This window comes from Prinia subflava, chromosome 2 (assembly GCF_021018805.1).
Source record: "Prinia subflava isolate CZ2003 ecotype Zambia chromosome 2, Cam_Psub_1.2, whole genome shotgun sequence".
NCBI classification, from domain to species: Eukaryota; Metazoa; Chordata; class Aves; order Passeriformes; family Cisticolidae; genus Prinia; species Prinia subflava.
In genome coordinates this window covers 30,507,161-30,527,420 of record NC_086248.1, presented here as the reverse complement: position 1 = coordinate 30,527,420, position 20,260 = coordinate 30,507,161, and the positions used below count along the sequence as shown (strand labels likewise).

At 38.3% G+C, this 20,260-nt stretch overlaps 1 protein-coding gene across 1 annotated transcript in view; it reads right to left on the bottom strand.

Moving 5' to 3' along the window:
• Window positions 1-20,260, bottom strand: part of DDX43 (DEAD-box helicase 43) — a 22,945-nt gene extending 2,685 nt beyond the window's left edge. The window contains exons 1-15 of the mRNA XM_063389470.1: window positions 19,942-20,260; window positions 19,300-19,355; window positions 18,793-18,925; window positions 17,370-17,477; window positions 16,721-16,802; window positions 14,106-14,262; window positions 13,903-14,021; window positions 13,505-13,615; window positions 10,718-10,859; window positions 7,129-7,229; window positions 6,222-6,309; window positions 4,618-4,745; window positions 3,921-4,054; window positions 3,068-3,206; window positions 2,198-2,303 (exon numbers count right to left, since the gene is read on the bottom strand). Of these exons, the coding sequence (XP_063245540.1) occupies window positions 2,198-2,303; window positions 3,068-3,206; window positions 3,921-4,054; window positions 4,618-4,745; window positions 6,222-6,309; window positions 7,129-7,229; window positions 10,718-10,859; window positions 13,505-13,615; window positions 13,903-14,021; window positions 14,106-14,262; window positions 16,721-16,802; window positions 17,370-17,477; window positions 18,793-18,925; window positions 19,300-19,355; window positions 19,942-20,260 (1,923 nt within the window). The remainder of the gene's footprint in view (window positions 1-2,197; window positions 2,304-3,067; window positions 3,207-3,920; window positions 4,055-4,617; window positions 4,746-6,221; window positions 6,310-7,128; window positions 7,230-10,717; window positions 10,860-13,504; window positions 13,616-13,902; window positions 14,022-14,105; window positions 14,263-16,720; window positions 16,803-17,369; window positions 17,478-18,792; window positions 18,926-19,299; window positions 19,356-19,941) is intronic.

The window sequence follows — 20,260 nt, the reverse complement described above, 5'->3', positions numbered from 1 at the left end:
TGTGAACAGTAGAGTACAAACAAATGCAAACACCCTAAAGTCACTCAAAAGTGCTTGGGCTTGGCAATGCTTGAGCAGGTGGAGAATGCAGCCAGGACAAAAGGTCTGATGGTGCAAGAAGTCACATTCCTCTAGTTTCCATTTCTTTTGTCAGGATTATAACTGAGCAATGCTTGTTATTTGCTATGAGCAACCTTTTCTTGAGCTGACATGAAGGACAGCTTGCTAGTATATGTTTTATATGCTGAACTGCTCTTACTGGTAAGCAACTATCCTGGCAAAATATGACAACTCTGAGTCTATTCTACCTAGGTTTCAAACATTATTTAGAAATAAAATTAAAAATTATGTATCTTTAGCTGAAAATCACAACAGACTTATCAATGAAGTTGAAACACTGGATGATATTCTTCCCCAGGATCAGATCCTCTGCTAGAGCTTGAAGCGTAACTTATTCCAAAGTAAAATCACAATTTCTTGCAAGAGTGGTTTCTGAGCAACCACAAGACAAGAGTGGGAAGAAGTGAGGATATAGAAAGATAAACATCTCTGTGAGGTAATATCCAGCATCTAGTGGCTTGCTGAGATTTTTCATGAACATTCTGTGTATCTGCTAAACATATAAGCTAGGGTAGTCCAAGTGAGAAAATAGAAAAGGATAAAGATGCCATAATTTATATGGAATGCTTTTCTTGGTATTACAGACTTTACTGGTTTTCCACCTGTTTTTCCAGTAAGTCTGTCCATGCTTCTTAATAAGCTTTTATATATATAAGATTCCTTCAGCATGAAACAGACACCTTTTTGTTGTGCCTGTTTTTCTTTACATAATCTGTAGATTCAAAATCACAGAGAACATTTGGCTAACAAAAGCAGCTTGTTTTGAAATCAAATTATTCTGAACCTTCACTACTCCTCTTACAGGATGCTTTAAGACTGAAACAATGGAATTTTCATTGTCATGAGAAAAAAACCCCAACACTTTGTCTGTGGGGATACTTCCTTTCTATCAGACATAACTAAGTTTGAGAATAATGTTATGACTAATAGTAACTTCTGAAAGCAAGGATTCAGAGTTCCTCTTTTTTCCTCTGAACTCAGAGACTCATTTCCAGTTGAACTATCACACATTACAAAAAAACAAAATCAGTTTGGGAACTTCACAGTCTGCAGCTGGAGACAAGGCTTGAAAGGTAACTGCTAACTCATAATATAAAACACAAGGCACTCTAAAGTATCTTCACAGTATCATTTCTGGTTTCACCCCTGGCATTTTCTGAATAAAAACTAAGCAAAAAAAGAAACCCCACTGCAACCAAAAAACCCAGGTCTGCAACTTCAAGGAAATATTAGGTCACTACTCTTCTACACTTTTTTCCTTCCTTTTCCTCCCTCAAAAGCAGTTACTAGGTTTGTAATAAAGCAACATAATATCTTTTAAAGAAGAGTTACAAACCAGAAGATTGAGGTCAAGTTATAACCCAGGGTTTAAAGTCTGAGTAGGTGTTCATAGTAAAAACCACAGATTCTAGATAAAATCCATTTAGTATGTACTCCAACTCCCATCCAAAACACCAAACAAACAAAATTTCAGCCCAATTCAAGACTTGAAGGTTTACTATAAATCAGGCAAAATATTGTTTCTTGTTACAGCAAGAAACAGCAACACAATTGTCTTTGTTTTCTCAGATATGATATCAAGAAAAACATGCTTCTTTAAAGAAAGAGACCACATTCCAGTTCCATTTTCCATACTATTTACAAGCATCAGTAAAAAAGATAGCTTGGAAAAGTACACACAGGTGCCACAACTGTTAGATACAATAAACAGATGAGATAGTTGAGCTCCTTCTGATAGAAGTATTGCTAAAATTTACACTGGTAAACAAGAACATTGGTACGTGCATCCAGAAGTGAAATATAAATGGAATAAAATATTATGACATAAAATAAACCCTATTATTCCTCTGCAGACCTCAATGTGTATGTTAGTTAATTTTATTTTGACCATGGAAGGCCAGTTCCTTACTGGGAATCTGTAAGGTAAAATACAGCTAAGGCTATCTAGGACAAGAAAGACTGAAATATCCTTTTTCTTTCCCCGAGACACCACAAACACTCACCAAGAAGGGTCTAAACAGGCTTGGACCTTCATGACCTGCTTCAGGTGCTAACCCAGAACCAATATAAATCTTACCCAGTAACGTGTCCTTACTTGGTTTGCTCTTTCCAGAATGTCAATCAGCTCGGACGCAAACTTCCAGTCATTGCTCGTGACAAGTGTTACTGCCTCCCCAGTGCGCCTAAGCAAGGAAGGAAACAACTGCTGATCTTCAAACAGCTCCTGCCAGGCTTTCACTACTGACCTGGGCAGTAATGAACTCTACTACAGGCAATATGACTGAGCTGACAGAATAAAAGTGGCTTGAGCATTAACTCTGCACATGACAGAGAGCAACTTCTCATAAAAATCAGAATACAGCAATTCACCTAAAATGGAGCAAATGCACAACTAATTTAGACTTTTAGATAATAAACATAGCATAACAGCAACATATTGAAGTATGAAGAGACACACATTCATATCATGATTAAGTGAGAAAAATCCCACTTGTACCAGCCTGGGAAAGCAGCATCCAAAAGAACTACCACTAAACTACACAGCCATGATCAGCTGCAGACTTTGAACCTACAGTGCTTCTTCTCAATGTGCTGTCTAGAAAACTAAATTAATCAGCAACTCATGAAGAGATAAACAGAGAAGTAACATTCCAGAATATCGATGCAAATTGTTTTTCTCATTTTTCCTCATATTTAAACCAGCTTTCAAACACCCTTTATTCAGTAACAGAAAAGTGTAAAACTTGTTTGCCTTTAATTTAACAGTGAATTCATTTAAAGACATAAAGCAGTGTGTTTCTAGAACATACTTTGATAGACTGAGATCTTCACTCCCCCATCCCACATCACCTGTATCCTCTAGAATTCGACAAGAAAAACACCTATGCAGTGCACAAAACATAAAAAAAGACTGATAATACATTTCTATTTTCTGGTAAACACTTACCCTGCTCTTCCAGTACGACCTACTCTGTGAACATATTCTTCAATGTTGCGAGGGAAATCAAAGTTAAAAACATGAGTAATATCATGCACATCAAGGCCACGGGATGCCAAGTCAGTAGCTACCAATATTCGAACTTTGCCTACAAAAAGTATGACAGGAAGAGAATGGGAACAAAGAGAAAACATACTCCAGGCCACTGGTTTTCTAGCTTAAAATGCTCTTATTATTCTTAACACAGTAACATGCTTGCTGCATGTCATACTGAGTTAGCTTCAAATACAAGCTGGTAATTAAGTACCCAAAATGTCACTTTACTATTATTTGCATTTCACAAGTAGAACAACAGAGTGCAGGAAAAGTAAGAAGGTTGATATAAAGAGTCTGTCCAAAGAACAAAAACTTCAGCAACTATACTCTCAGCTGACACTCTTGTCACAGCACCAGTCTTTTATTAGTGTGTTCACATAACATTGTGTTCACATATATACGTTCACATAACCCTACTAGCATCATCCGGACTAGGACTGTTTCACTGAAAGCACCATCATCTGACATTTAAATTTACCATTCTGTAGATGAACACAATACCAACTTTCCCTGAAATGTCAAAAGTAAAATAAGTCTTACTGTAAATTTTAAACACCTAGACATTCAAATTTTATTGAACAGCAATCTTTTTGTTTGTTTGCTGGGTCCTTTTTTTGTCTAATTAAAAAATGTATAATTCAGAGCTCTTTAATATTTTCATTTCTATAGTACTAAAGAGACATGGCACTTAGGAACAGACAAGTTCTGAACAGAATAAACTTTGAAAGTCTGGCCTAAACAAACCAGTACTTCAGTACAAACTCACCTTTCTTGAAGTCATCCAAAGCCTGTTCTCTATCACATTGTTCCCTGTTGCCATGAAGTGACTGTACTGGAATTCCTTGGATACCAAAGTCACTTGCTAAGTCATCAGCTCTAGGGTAAAATAAAGCAATGGCTCTTAAAACAAAAGAAAAAAAGAAACAAAATAGTGCAGTATCTAGATTTAGATCAAAAAGACTCTAATGTGACAACAAAAGCTAAATGTGTGCTTAAGGACAAAACGTTACCAAGGTCAGCTGATATTTATTGTAAAATAGGAAAGCAAGTCTAATCCATATAGAAATGTTTACTTTTATTTACACTTTACAGGAATACTATATTATTTTTGTGTTGTTCACTCAAAAAGTTCAGGTATGATACAACGACATTAATCAGGTCTCGCATGCACCAAAGGCACATGAAAGTTAACAGCACATCACCTTCAAGTATCCCCCAGAATTCAAACATCTCACTTGAACTACCTGAAATTGAGATTTACCACCATTATTAACAATATTTTAAAAGATACACACTACCAGTCAATCTGAAGGAAGAAATAAATAAAAATAATACTACTAGCAGCACATGTGGAGAAGAGCTATTACACTTGATAGTTATATGAACTAAGAAACTATTCAGTATTTCTGTTAGGAAAAAAAAAAAAACCCAAACAGAGGTGAAACTGGGAAGTGACTACATACGTAAGCTTTTTTCCCACAAAAATGATGACCTTATCTTTTGGCTTCATAGACTTAATGAAGCTATACATGAAAGCTCTCTTTTCCGCCTCGGGGATAACAATAACTTTTTGTTGTACTGTGTTTACTGCCTGTCAAACAGCAAAAAGGGATGTTAGGTAGAAACAGATTAGATTTATTTTTAATATATTGCCATGTTAAAAAGCTAGTAATATATGATACCACAAAAAACTTTTAATATGTATCAGTTTGGAGTTCAAATAATGCAGATTTTTACTTCCTTACTGCTTTAGGAGAATAATAAAATTTACCTTTAAGCAGTTTGCCAAACCATTTATTTGCACAGATTTAAAGGGTACATATTAGTGAGATGAAATAAATATATTATTAGTGAAAAACACATTGAAGTTCTTTAATTTGCAAATATTTTGTCAATACAGAGCAAGTTGGAACAATGGCAGTCTTACTTGAAATTACATGCTTTAAAAGATGCTGTAAATCTCTTTGAAATTATCAGTTCTAACTGTTCCAATAACAGTTCATTAAAACCTTTATTACCTCTGAAGGTTACCACAGAATGTCTAAGGTATAACTACTAAGTAGAATAAAATGTCTAGGCATTCTCATGGCATGGTATCACAATCTTGTGGCAGAAGTTGAAGACTCAAACAAGTAGACAAAGATTCTCTTTCCACATGGGAACCCTTCCCCCCCACTACATGTCACCTCTTCAATTATGTGTAAAAAGAGATGAATGCCCCAGAGAAGAGAGCTACAACAGCAATCATGTCTCAAATTCCAATCCTGACAAGAAATGCCCTTTGATAAAAGTGTAGTTCTGAACAGAACAGACAAAAAGCACATTTTGTCTCTATTTCTATTGAAAAGTATACTGGCTACCAGGTTTCCTCATTCCCTATATCACTGAAAGAATGGAACTGAAAAGGAACATTTCCTAAGATCTTGGGTGAACTCCCATTTCCATAAATTCTGCTTGGTACAGAAGCCAACTGTACACAGCTGCACAACAAAGACAAATAAGCAACTACATCCACATGCTAGAAGTCTGGACTTTAAAGACAGTTCTTACTGTAACACAATTCCTGCTCTAGACAAGTGTCCTCCAGGAGTTCAGTACAAAGCTGTCACTCCATTGGAGAAAGATGCAGTTAGGAAACACAAGTTTAGACAAAGATCTGTATGCATTAGAAGGAAGACCTTCAGAAGGAAAATCGAGCAAAGAACAAGAACTTGCTGAACCAAAATTAAGATTGCAAAACCAAGGGATCACTCAGAAACACTTAACACTGTGAAGTAGAACATTCAATAATGGTTGATACTTGTCACCTATGATGTCTTCTGCTGAAGAGGTAAAACTTCCAGATGTTACAGAAAAAAAAGTTTGTTCATACTTTTTAAATTTTTCTGAACTTTTAAGGAAAATTTAAAATAAATAGCATGGATCTGTTTCTTGGAAGTTCAGACTGATCACAAAAGATACGTGCATTTAACTTACATATAGTTAGTCACAAGCAAAAAGTTTCCTGGCTTAAGCATACATTCTACAAAAGGAAGGGGAGAAACCAAGAAAGAACAGGACAACTTACTGCTAAGTCGAGAGTGCCAACATACACAATCATGGGGTTTTTCAAGTAGGATTTTGCTAGGCGACGGACGCCGTCAGGCCAAGTAGCACTAAACAGGAAGTGAAGAGGAAAACATACATGAGAATAGTGGGCCAAATCTTCTCCAGTTCATTAATTTCATCATCTGTTCTTTCTTTCCTTTCTAATACACCAGTGAAACACACGTGCAGGAACAGTATTGAGTTTAACCAATCTTAAATTAATAGTAAACAGCACTCGAGCTTAAAAGATAATTTTATTTGTTAAAAGTACAGGCAACAATTATGGAGCCTTTCTATTGAAGCTTCTATTAAATATATTTTTTATATTTTATTAAATATAAAAATATATTTATATTAATATATTTAACAGAATATAATAAATACATTTAATTAAAGCTGAGTTTAGTAGTTGAAAAATACCTAATAATCAAGTTTCTAGTCTGTTTTCTAAAACAACAGCTTAAATGCAAAATATGGGAACAAAACTTATTGTTGGGATATTTGATTGTTAAGTTCTCAAAAGCTGCACAATTCCAAAATGATTCCAGGTACAGACTAGCACAGATACCAATCAGGAAGTCAGGAAATGCATTTGGTCCCAGATGGAGAAGTGTAAACTGGCATTTCAAATTGATATGGCAAATTCTAGCACTTCCAGGATACCTTCCTTTTTTGGGACAATTCAATTGTCTTTATATTTGATGTAAAACATCAGAAAAGACAGTAAAAAATGAAAAAAAAAATTGTCAAATTACTTATCAGGACTGACTAGATCGAATTAGAAAGAAAACTAGTAACACATTTGTTTTGAAGTTAACTTGTTCAATAATAATTCACTTGTTCAATAACCTTATGTTCAAGTCCTGAGCACTATTGTGTTTAGATACCTCGTCATAACAGTTTGTCTGTCAGGACGCACATCTATTAGAATCTTCATTATCTGAGGTTCAAATCCCATATCCAGCATTCTGTCAGCCTCATCTAAAACCTGTTCAGAAACAAAGTTATTTATTCTGCCTAGCCCCTCACATATGGGTTTGTTTCAGTAGGACATTACACAGAACAAGATTTTAACGGTAACTGTTTTAATTGCAGAATCATCTCCATAACTTACTGCAAAACCTGTTCAACTTCTATTTTATCTCTTCAATTTCCTTGACACTTTTTCATTCAGTATTATACTTGCAGGCAAAACAAGAAAATTCACAGTTCCTTTAAGAGCATTTAAAGTCAATAAAGAAAAAAAAACCTGTCTGTTTTAACAATAATTAGGTTGATGGCTAAAACTAGGCACAAATTTAAAACAATGACAACAAAAAACCCCATAACCAACCAAAGCCAAAGGGGAGCAACCTGCTCAACACACATTAAGAAACTGTTTGCAATTTAAAGGGGAAATCGCATTTCTACCTCATTAGAGATCTCATATAGGATCAAAATATCATTTGTCAATTTAGTTCCTCATTAGAAGCAGGAAAAAAGCCAGAGCATGCATTCTGGCTCACACTAGGACACTGCACAACTCCCAGAGCACGAGCTTGCTTCATCTGGCAAAAAAGCCACAAGTGAATAAGTGAGCTGGAAGTTTAAGAACAGCTCTTTGGAACTGTTAAGTTTTCTAATATACAAGCACACTTCTGAATGTTTTCAGTCTCATACAAAGAAAGCTGACTGACATCCAAGACTCATTTATCTCCTTTGACTTATATAAACTCTTTTTGAAAATTAAAGTTACATGGATTGTGCTTTTAAGTATTGACAATTTCTAGTCACTTATGTGGAAATACAAGACACTGATGATAAACTTTCTACTGTCCTAATTTTGCTGCTCCATTATTCTCTGATATTTTATTATATTGAAGGGGTTTAGTACATTATCTATGTAAATCTCTGAAATAACAACAAATTATCAATTGAGAGACAAGACAAGAATTCTGTTTCTTGATCGAATTCTCTTTATTTTTGGAAAGTTCATGGAGATTTCTTTAACTACATGAACTCCAATAGAATGGCAAGACTGAAACATCTTTAATTTTACATACAGAGATGGCTGCTATGCCTTTTTCCTCTGTGGAAGATTTCTATGCTATGAAGCTCACTGGCACTTTGCTGCAGAGGGAAAAGAAAGCACTGTGTCTAATACATGGATCAGGGTAGTTGAAGTTTACCCATCTCTGATAGCTGCTTAAGATTAAAGGCTGTAATAGATGTCAGATAGATATTAGTACTGATTTTATCAAATGTCATAGCCCCATCCTGGTTTATAGTCTAAATGTCCTTCAACAGATCTAATCTTATGTTTCTTGTTCTCTTTAAACAGATACACATTTATTTGTTGGTTAATATTGTTCATTTCAGTTCTATTTCTTGGCAAGAAGTTCTTACAAGCCAGTTCTTCCTTTGAAAATTATATTCTTTCCTATGTTTTAAATCAGTTATTGCTAAGTTTTACACTATTTTTTTGTATTGAAGAATAAAAACACTACTCTAAGCTATCTTTTACATATTCAATATTTATATATATTTAATTACACTTTCTCCTAAATGTTTTACAATTATTCATGCACAATTCCAATTTCCTTCCTTCTGCTTTATCAGCAAGAAATCTAAAGAATTAATCAGCTTGCTGATGAATGATTACTGATTTACACTGAACACAGGGAAACAAAAAGCATACTTTTATATGACACGTATTTTGAACATTCAAAAGGCTGTTTATGACACAACTGACAATCTTACTTCTGAAATACTGAAAAACAGCAGCCTATCTTGAATAAATAGCTCCCTAAAAATCTGAATCAAGACTTGATCAACTTGATGGTTCTGTCAGGCAAGAAGAAAAATTCTAACCTCAAATTCACCTTGGGTCCAGTACCTATTTAGACATAATCAACAAAGCTTGGTCTTGTGTTGCTATTTTTTGTTTTTTCTGAGGGGTGGTACATTTGGTTGGTTGTGTTTAACGATCGTATCTGATCTTGAAAGTCCTTTGGGAAACATTTGTATCATATTAGTAAGTAATACTGACAATTTACTTTAGGAACCTTCCTAAGACTCAGTAATATCTTTAAATGAAAACTGTAAATGAAGCTCTTCAGCAAAGAGTGTTCTTCATCCAAGGGGGTAAATGTGAAATGTATTACCACTTTCTTTTTCCTAAAGCAAGACTGCAAGATCAAATTATATGTTGGCTGAAAACTGACAATGAAGCTTTGGAAACAGAAAGCATATACTGAAAAGCACAACAAACTACAATGATAAATATACAGGAAGATCTCAAAAAGATAGAATTTTCTATGCCCAGTTTTTCACATGGGGTTTTGATAGCACAGAATTTCCTTAAAGTCTGAGGCACGAGACCTTAACCATATCACAATATGTAGTCCTTGCACTGGTTCTTCTGCAAACATTTAACTGCTCGTGGTGCAACAACAAATGTCTCTCCTACTGCTTCACATCATCATATTTCTCAATCTGATAGTTAATTCTTTTTAGCAATGTCATACTATAGTATATGCTGCACATACTGAAACATGTTTTTGGTTCAATACCCACTTTATGAAGCAGTGTGTGCCTGTGGTATGACTATACCTCACCTTGGCAGAAAGCTGACCCATGTTCTCATAGTTCTCAGAATGCAGGCTTTCATGCCTGTTTCCCTCCTGCTCAGCAATTACCTGTTAGTCTTCTAAGGAATGCTACTCTCCTGTCTTCCAGTAATAAACTTTTTTCCCAAATGGCCAAATTTATAATGATGCTGTACCACTGCTGGCCTTGCCAGTAAGCTCACAACTATCACCTACAATTGGGCTAACTTGTTACAACATGGACAGAATTTAACTCTCACAGGGTAGTGGGGTGGACAGAGAGCATGGCCAAATTGTCAAACTAGGCAACGATTCACAGACAGGTTAGAAATAAATTGAATATACAGAAGCATTTTATACACAGAAACGGTCTTACATGTTCAGCACAGCAAAAGGCAAAAATGAAATGAAATGAAATGAAATAATGTTTATAAGGCTGTTCTCCCACTGAGATCAAAGAAAAGTCAGTCTCCCAACATTTAAATATCTGTGTGTGACTCTGCTACTGCACAAGTTCTAATAAAAAAACCTGAGATGCTGGTAACCTTTAAAAAGAAACTGAGAAGACAACTTCAGAAAGGCATTTCATCCATTACTAACTAATCCAGACAAAATGAATTTTAGAATGCCAAACATTATTGAAAAAACAATTTAGCATCTTGAAAATGCTTGCTGTGCTAGAAGCCTATTTTATTTTTCCTAGGGAATATTCCACATCTGCAGTGCAGTTATAGTAAGTATGAATCATCCTTCCAACACCAATTTCAGAGTTAAGCTGTATCGTAATTAAGACTTCGGAAGTTTAAAGAAAACTCCATTAAAGCTTAAATTCAAACAGAGTCAGCCATTTCCCAGCTGGTGCATTACTCACTGCATATCAGTTACTTGCCAAATATGTTATGCTCCTCAAATTTATGAAGTTGTTCATTTGAAGATCATTCAGTCTGCCAGGAGTAGCAATAACAATATCCACACCTTTGGTAACCATGTCTATTTGTCCTTTTCGGTCCCCGCCACCATAGACGCAAATACTGTAAAATAGAACAGTTTTACAGAAGTAGTGTACAAAGTTTAAGCTAAAGTCAATCCTTTGCAAATAAATGCCACCATGCTGCTTTAAAAGTGTCACCTGGTATTAACAAAAGGCAGGAATACAGTGTGATCGACAGTATTACAGTAATTAATAAAATTAACACTGAATGACATTCCCTCAACAGTACAGCAATAGTTTTCTGCTGAAACTCCAGTGAAAGTAATCGTGAAAGGAAGATAACTCATATTTTGGGTTGTTCTGAAATATTTACACAAAAAGTAGATGAACATATGAAAGGATGTATGATTTTCCCAACAGTACCATCAAAAGTGAGATGTTTTGCTGCTGGGGTAACTGTAAGACTTATTCAGAATGGTACACAAAGCTAACAGAGATCCCTAAAAGCAAGTTTCAGAGTACAGTAATGTCTGCTTAATTGCTTAAATGAAGATCTACACTTAGCAAGTTTGTGGATGAAACCAAACTGAGGAAGCAGCTGATACACTCAAGAGAATTAGGCTTTTACCAGAAGAACCACAAAAACATTAGAGAAATGGGCTGATGAAAATGCCATAGTTTAACAAAAATAAAGACAGGGATGGAATTATCCCATGACTCAGGGCCAACATGCTAGAAGATGAGATTACAAAAAGACTTGGATGGGCAAGAACCTGAACATTATTCAGGAATGTAATCTCACACAAAAGAAAGCCAGGTGTGTCCTACAGAGAAGATAGCAATAGCAAGCTTAAAAATAACATTGGCCCATTACAGGATGAGGATGGTCACCTCATAAGCAGGGACAAAGACAAGGCAGAGCTGTTTAATGCATTCTTTGCCGCTGTCTTCAACACAGATGATGCACCAAGGGGATTCCAGTGCCCTGAGCTGGAGAACCATGACTGAGAATGATCCACTCTCAGCTGAGACACAAATTATGTGGGAACTGCTGCTCCAGCTGGATTCCTACAGATCTGTGGGGCATGATGGGATTTGTGAGTTGGCTGATGTCCTTGCAAAGTCTCTCTCAATGATTTTTGAGTGGTCTTTGGCATCCAGAAAGGTCCCAGCTGACTGCAAGCTGGTGAACATTGTTCTGATTTTCAAGGGAGACCCCAGCCTGTTAGTCTCATTTCAGTGCCTGATGAAGTCATGGAGAAGATCATTCTGGGAGGCACTGACAAACACCTGTAAGATTATGTAGTCACTAGCCCCAGCCAGCACAGCTCCATGAGAGTGGTGTCCTGCTTGTCACACCTGACTTAACGTAACCCGCCAAGATGCTCAAGGGAAGCCAATTGATGCAACCTGTTTAGATTTCAGTTTTGATACTCCCTCTCACAGTATCCTACAGGACAAAATGTCCAGCATACAGCTGGATAAACACATCATGGGATGGGTGAGCAACTGGCCCACAGGTCAGGCACAAAGGGTTACAGTGAATGGGATAACATCAGACTGGTGACCTGTCACTAGAAGTGACCCACAGGGCTCCATCCTTGGCCCTCATAACATCTTCATAAATGACCTGGAGGCAGGACTGGAAGAAACACTGAGCAAGTTCACAGACAATACAAAACTGGGAGGAGCTGCTGAGTCCCTCCACGGCAGAGAGGTTCTGCAGAGAGACCTTGACAAATCAGAGGCCTGGGCAATCACCAACCACATGAAGTTCAACAAGGGACAGTGCTGGATTCTGCACCTGGGATGGGGCAGACCTGGATGTATGGACAGACTGGGGAATGGGATGCTGGAAAGCAGTGCCATGGAAAGGGACCTGGGGGTCCTGGTCGATGGCAAGTCGAACATGAGCCAGCAGTGCCCTGGCAGCCAGGAGGGCCAACCCTGTCCTGGGGGCATCAGGGACAGCATCACAGCCAGGCAAGGGAGGGGATTGTCCTGCTCTGCTCTGAGCTGGGGCAGCCTCACCTCGAGTGCTGGGGACAGGTTTGGGTGCCACAAGATAGGAAAGACATTGAACTATTAGAGAGTGTCCAAAGGAGGGCAGCGAAGATGGGGAAGGGCCTTGAGGGGAAGCTGTGTGAGGAGCAGCTGAGGGCACTGGGTCTGTTCAGCCTGGAGGAGACTGAGGGGAGACCTCACTGCAGTTACAAATTCCTCGTGAGGATAAGAGGAAGAACAGTCACTGATCTGTGGTGACCAGTACAAGATCAAAGGGAATGGCCTGAATCTGTGTTAGGGGAGTTTTAGATTGGCTATTAGAACAATTTTCTTCACCCAGAGGGTGGCTGGGCACTGGAACAGGCTCCCAAGGGAAGTGATCGCAGAACCAGCATGATGGAGTTCAAGTGTTTGGATAATACTCTGTCACACGGTGTGACTCTTGGGGATGTCCTGTACAGGGTTAACAGCTGGACTTGATAATCCTTGTCCCTTTCAACTCAACATATTCTGTATGATTCTTCTTAGCTGTCAACTCAGAAGGAAAAGAAGCAGAAAAGTTACATAGACTTTGACCATGAGATTAGTCGAAACAGACATTCCGAAAACTGGGAAAATATAAACTCTGCATTTATTACTATCCCCTCCCCTCTTAAATGTAATTATCGTAGTAGGTGAATTAAATCACAGTTGGTAGGCAGAAAAAATATTACTTAACAAGCCAGTGAAAAGCAAGACTACCTTTTAATTTCTTTGTATGCATACTTTGAACACTCTGCCTCTACCTGAAGTGCCAGTTCTCTAGTGGGAGCAAGGACTAACATTCCAGGCCCCTCACGCTGATCTTTGGATCTGCAACAAAGGATATTTAGAATGTTGGTATATAAGGAAGGGCAAAGTTCATCATGCTTGACACTGAACATTTTTATACTGTTCTAAACTTCCTCTCCACACTGCTGCTAATGGAAAGCTATGGTGACAAATTTGGTGCTTATTCTATCAGATTTATAATTCTTTTTCCAATACATGATTTTTATCTTCATTACTAGAAAATAATCTCAGGAGTTGGGTGCAGGAGGAAGTAAGTGCAGGAAGAAGTATGCACAGCTAAACAAATCAGACCTGTAAGCAGTCCTTACATGGGTTGTGAAGTCAAGTGAATGAATCCAGGCATTAAGTATGCCAATGTCTTCCCAGTACCAGTCTGTGCTATACCAATAAGATCAATTCCTTGGAGTATGATTGGCCACGCCTGGGACTAACATAAAACAACAAATCTCAAATGTAGTTTTTATTTTTCTCTTAAGCTTCAGTTAAAGAGTCATCAAAATTGAAGACATACCTGAATTGGTGTAGGCTTTTGAAAACCAACTTTTCTTATATTAGCCATAATATCAGGATAATGCTCAAATGCATCTTCAAATTTACAAACAGGATTGGGAATGCAGCGCTTTTCACCTTCTTTTAAGTCATCACAAGTTATATTATTATTTTCTTTCCTGTATAGAGTTAAAGTAATGCAATTGTTTTAAAGTCTCATTATCTGAAAAAGTAGAGCTAACATAAAAGACTGTGTTTTCTTAACTTTTCTTAAACTCCTTGAACAAGAAAGAGCAAATTCAGGCTCTTGAATGGGGCTGAATTTGTCTTCTATCTTTCTTAAAAGTCTATAGGAACACCTCTCCTGGAGGTATCAATTATCATTCCTTCTTAAGAATGACTAATTTGAAGTTATATATGGTTAGTAACATGAAATGCACTCCTATCGGGCTACAATCATACCCTAAATTAAGTAGGTATGACAAGTTCTTAAACCCAAAGACAACCCAGAATTCAATGAATGAAATGACTAATGGCTTGAACTTATCAGTCAGAATTCTATATGCTGACAAAAACCTTCCCCAAATGTTTTCAGAGTAGCTCCCTGGATACTCTAGGGAACACAAACAACAATTCTGGAAAAAGAACACTAACAGTGAGACAAGCTCCAAAAAAACCCGTGGAGCAACCAACCCCTAAAAGCAGGCAAACCCCAAATAACAACACAAATAAAAGACTACATTAAAAACTGCTGTTCCAAGGCTTCCCCCAGTTAAGACATATTAATATATGCTGTCCTTGTTTCAGCCAAGGCCAGGGTTAATTTTCTTGCACTGGAAATGAGGGCAGCTTGAAGCCATGCGGGCATGCCTACATTGCCTCAGTATCGCCCAAATCATCACTGGGGGGTGGATGGGATTTTCACTTTCCAGGAGAAAGGGGGCACAGTTTCCCTTTGTGGAAGAAGGCGGCAATGACGCTCCATGGCCATTTTGTTCCTTTTCCCAGGAGAGCAAATGGCAAATTGTGCAGTGCGGTGGTGTGGATGGTCTGACCAGAGGGCTTGGCATCATTGTTTTTTGTTATTTCAGGCCTGAGGACAAAGACATGGGCACAGACAGTTTCATCCACCGTTTTCTCCTTTGTCTCAGGAGCTGTGTGGTGCTGGCTGTGGTGGTGTTGCTGTGGTGTTGGTTGGACTTCCATGAGCATTTTTGCTCACCTTTCATACAGTGTAATCACCTTTCATACAATGTTGTTACTAGTGTTGTTTTTCTTATCTCACTGATGTTTTCCAGTAAATTCTTATCTTAACCCATTAGCTCTGCTTTTTGTCCCTCTCTCACCACAAGGAGTGAGGGAAGGGAAGAGTTTAATTTCTATCTGGTTTTAAACCATGACATCTGCATAAGCATATTGATTTCAGCCCTGTACTCCTATGAAGATTCCATTCAGTAAAAAAGCTTCTCTTCAAGTGGTGTGTAAGCCAGGAAAAGAATGGGCAACTCAACTTCCCGTCATGTTTACAGAATTATTTTTTTCAATGGCTGCCTTTTTTTTTTCTTAAAGCAAAACAATTAGATGAAGTAGAAAAAAAATCCTTTATCACACAAGTTCTGCTCCTATGTATGTATTTTTAACCTACAAGAACAATGTTCTGTAATTTTCTCTAGCTCTAACAATAACACATCCATATATTTTAAGGAAAAAGGTGAAAGCAGTTTCATGTGTTTCTCACTGTGGCAAAGTTTCTCTGGCATGCAAAGGGAAAAAAAAGACATCTTGCAAAAAGAAAACTAATAAAACCCTAACACTTTAATAATGCTCACTAACTTCATTAGAACTACTGAAGAGGACTGTAACTATTACCAAGGCCTGAACCAAACAAATCACTTGAAAGATTTGTTCAGATGATCTGTTTGCCTTGCAAGGTGCTGATATAGATTCTTGGATCCAAATAAATAGATGCAGTTAACTGAAGTACTCACCAGGATGTGCTTGTCAAGACAAGATAGATATAAAAAGGAAGATAATGGGTATTCCCAGAAGGCTCATTTAGCTTCCTCAGTAATCAAACAATATGTCAGTATCTAAGAATTAGCTTCTGATAAGTCTCTGTCCTTTCTAAAACAATTCTGAAGTCCTGACAAAGAACTATTTCTACTTTAACTAAAACCCAAGCTGTATTAACCCATAACAGTAACAAAAGCTGGAATTTGACTAGAATTTAGAGTTATGACTAAAAAAGTTCAGGGAAAAAATTGCAGCCAAAAAGCATTCAACGTGTGAACAATCCTAGTTGGAAGGACCTAAAAAAGGGAACATATTGTCTCACAAAAGACAAAGAAACAGTCAAAAGTCAGTGAACCGTCACAAATTTTTTCTGTTCTGAAATTCAACTAGATCAACCACTTTTAGAGAAGCAGAAAATTCTCAAAGTTAATTTTCCAGACAACTAACAATATCTCATCTGCTAGTTGTTTCATTCCCAAGAAAGAGTTCTTCAAAAAGATGAAGTTGCTACAAGACCCCAGCATTAGTGCCTCTGTCTCAGTATTTCATCTCCCACTTTCTAGGCTTTATAGTTTAATAGTAATTTTTGCCAAGCAGATGATTTACCTAAGGACATGACCTTACCGCCACAGTTCCACTTCTTCTTTTGACATAGATGCAGTCCTGGATGATTCTTTGTAGAAATTTTTCTCAATTGGCGGCAAGCCTTAAACAATTAGAAAAATTCAATTTGAATCAGCAAGAAATAGAGAGTCAGTGTAAGTGTGCTAAAAGTTAAGATGGAAAGCCCAGGACCAGGGAAGTGGCCAGGAAGAGCTAGGAAAATGGCTGGAAGGGATGGAATACCATTGTTCATGTAAAAATATGAGGGCTGAGACAGACACTTCAATATCTGCAAAAAACCCACTTCCCCACACTTCAAGTTCTGAAGTTCAAGTTTCATGTCTACTAACCTATATAGTAGACTATTTAATAACTGGTACTTTTTTTTTCATGGCCACATCCAAAACAACACTATTTTCAAAGGGTGACTTCAAAATACCATACGAGCAGCAGGTTTAAATCTTGGCACAATAATCAGTGTCTTCCATGACCACACTGAGAAATGCTGACATGGCCAGCTCACTGCAAATTCTTCATTCATTTATTCATTTGTCACTAATTTGGGCTAAAAGATTCAGTCATCTCAAAGCAAGCATTAGAAACGCTTCAGCATTCCAACAGCTTTCCCACACAAAGATAAGTATAATACAATCAAAACTGTAAAACTAACCTGCCCACTTCATGGATTCATATTTGGCCCTGTTTTCTCGAAGAGAGGCCCAGTTAATCACTGATTTCTTTGGGTCATTTTCAGGCTTGATAATGTCCAAGGTTTTTCCTGCAGTGTTAGCAACAAAATGCTGCTGTTTGATGGAACAAACCATGGGGAGAAATCTCCCCTCAAAACAAACACATTTTTTCTATTGCAAGGCCTCAAATATTTTGAATAGACATGAAACACATAAGTGGAAAATTCTTTCCTAGATCTCTGCCCTGAAACATGGCTAAAAATGAATAAATTCAGTTTTGATTAAAAAAAACAGGAACATTTCAACATCTTTAGCTACTTAAAGGAAGTAATGATGAGTTATGAAATGCTTCTCCTCCAGCTATAAATTAAGCTTGTGCAGCAAGCTTTTGAAAAACTTGTGACACCAGTAGATGATATGCAGACAGAAAGCTTTAACAGCTACATGAACAAAGCTTAGGTCTAAAGCATCCAACAACACCGCAATAAAGCCTCAGTCTAGTTAAATTCTATTCTTTTTTGATGAGGTTAACACTTCCTAAGTAAGTGCAGTTTTACACTGAAGATATAAATAGCAACACAACTGTGTGGAAAATTAGTGGAAAGGCAGGAAACATAGAGATAAGACTGTCGCAAATCCTACGGTAGTTTAAATATTTCTAGTCTCTTGAAACATACTCATCCACCTTCTGGGACACTTCTAAAAACAAAACACACAACTACTCCAAACCTTATTCTAATGCTGGAACACAACTCCTGGATCCTTTCTTCCTAATCAGTGCATCAGATCAACAATTGTTGATGGTGTTTGCCTGTGCAAAATATTGTTGGGAGCACATACAAGGAGTACCAATAATATAAGCAGCATCCAAAAGCACAAAAATTATTTCTATATCCATGTAACAAAGCTACCACAGGAAAGCCCAGTAAAGCCAGGCATGAAGTGCAACATCAAATCTTAAAACACTAACTTCCCTTGAAAGTAGTAGGGAATCAGCATGGCCTATGCTATGATCAGCATTTTATAGACTATCTTTACAAAAGTTACTGAATTGTAATACTTCACAGATACCAGATTAAAACTTGCACTAGAGCCACCACTGGTATTGTGGAGGAATCAGATTGATCATGCAAGAAATCAAAGTGCAAGAATCCAATCATTCTGCATCAATAAAATTGTTGAAAACACACAGGAACTGGTTTTCACCGAAGTCTGGCTGTTTTGGGGAAAGGGGGAAACCTTCCATAGCTGAAAAAAGGGGATATCTTGGTATTTCTGTTTTAAGGAGATGCCATTGCCCAAGAACAAGGTAAAATGTCATCAATATAAAAACACTCCAGCAAACTATCAAACATATGGAAAACAATCCATAATACATTTTTCCCCCAACCCCACATTTCTTACCTTTCTCTGTCCCACCTCTAACATAGTTTTGTCCAGAACTTGTAACAAGATTGTCAATCAACATCTTGGCTTTGTTTTGCACATCAGTGCTGCCAAAAATCTTTACTTCAGATTCATAGGTCCCTCTTGTAACCTATGTTCAAAAACATGACTTTTTTTCCATACTGCAAAGACAAACATTATACAAGAACACATACTGAAAAGAATTTTTGATTCCTTTTTTTCTTGAAGTTTAACTTGTTCTACACAAAGGTCCTTTAATCCCTTTTCTAAAAGAAAACAAAATAAACACAAATTTAAGGGGAAAAAATCAATAATCTTTTCCTATTTTCCTAATATTTTCCATATAAGATCCAAGTTGCACCCTCAATTCCACTTCCTTCTTACCACCTGTAAAACATTGGTATTATTGTACACAACTGTAAAACCCTTCAACTTCCTCCAACTGGCTTACACAGAAACAAAACCAAGTATGTTCCCAACAGAGCCCATTTCTTGACATGGTACCTTTATCCTGGAACCTGAAGAATCCTCAAGTTCTTTAATGTTAGTTCCACCCCGACCTGTTATAAAGATACACAGCATGTATTGCAGACATTTAGGACAAACTGCCCAAACTCGCACATTAATTGTATATATTTTGTTTGTGACCAAACACCAAGACTGAGGGGTCTTCATATGACTGTGTGTATCTACAAATAAAAGAACCTGTGACACCAAAGCGTTGGAGACTGCAGGCAACTCTTTTGTCAATTAACCAAATGCAAGGTTTAAGTGTAGGGGAATGCCCTTCAGTGGAAGAGATGGAGGAGTAATACCAGATCAAGAGATTGTCACCCTTCCTCCATGTGACTAGAGGGGCTTCACACCACTTGCTCACTGCCGGCTTTGAGAAACAGACATCAGCTCAAACACTTTAGGGAGGAAAAGTTTGCCTGGCGAGTGGCAGAAACCCTGCAAAAGCATCCTGCCATGCCCAGGTGGAGAGAGACGCTCGGGAACTGCACGGGGCCCCTCCACGGCCACACTGCAGGAAGGCGGGGACGCGCTCCCTCAGGACACTGGGAAGGGCGGGGGAGAGAGCGTCTCCTCCCCTCCTCCGCACCCGCTTCCCTCAGCAGCTCACGCACCCGGCCCACCCGTCATTACCTATGAGAGCCCCGACCAGGGCGTTGTCGAGGTGGAAGCAGAGCGGGGCCGCAGAGTCCCGAGCCTGGCCGGCCGCAGCTCGGGGCGGCCGCTGCCGCGCCGCCCGCCTCGGGCCGCCGGGGCCTTCAGCGCCTCGCGGCGCCCACCATTCCCTTCCAGGACGCCCCGTGCCCTTCCCCCGTCGCCCGCCGCTCTCCACGGAGGCGCGGCCCCACGGAGGGGTGCTGCGCGACCAGCACAGAGACTCGGCAGCAGCAGCGGGCCGCGGCCAGCCCGGCGCGCCGAGCTCCTCGTCGCTGCTCGCGTCCCAGTCCGACAT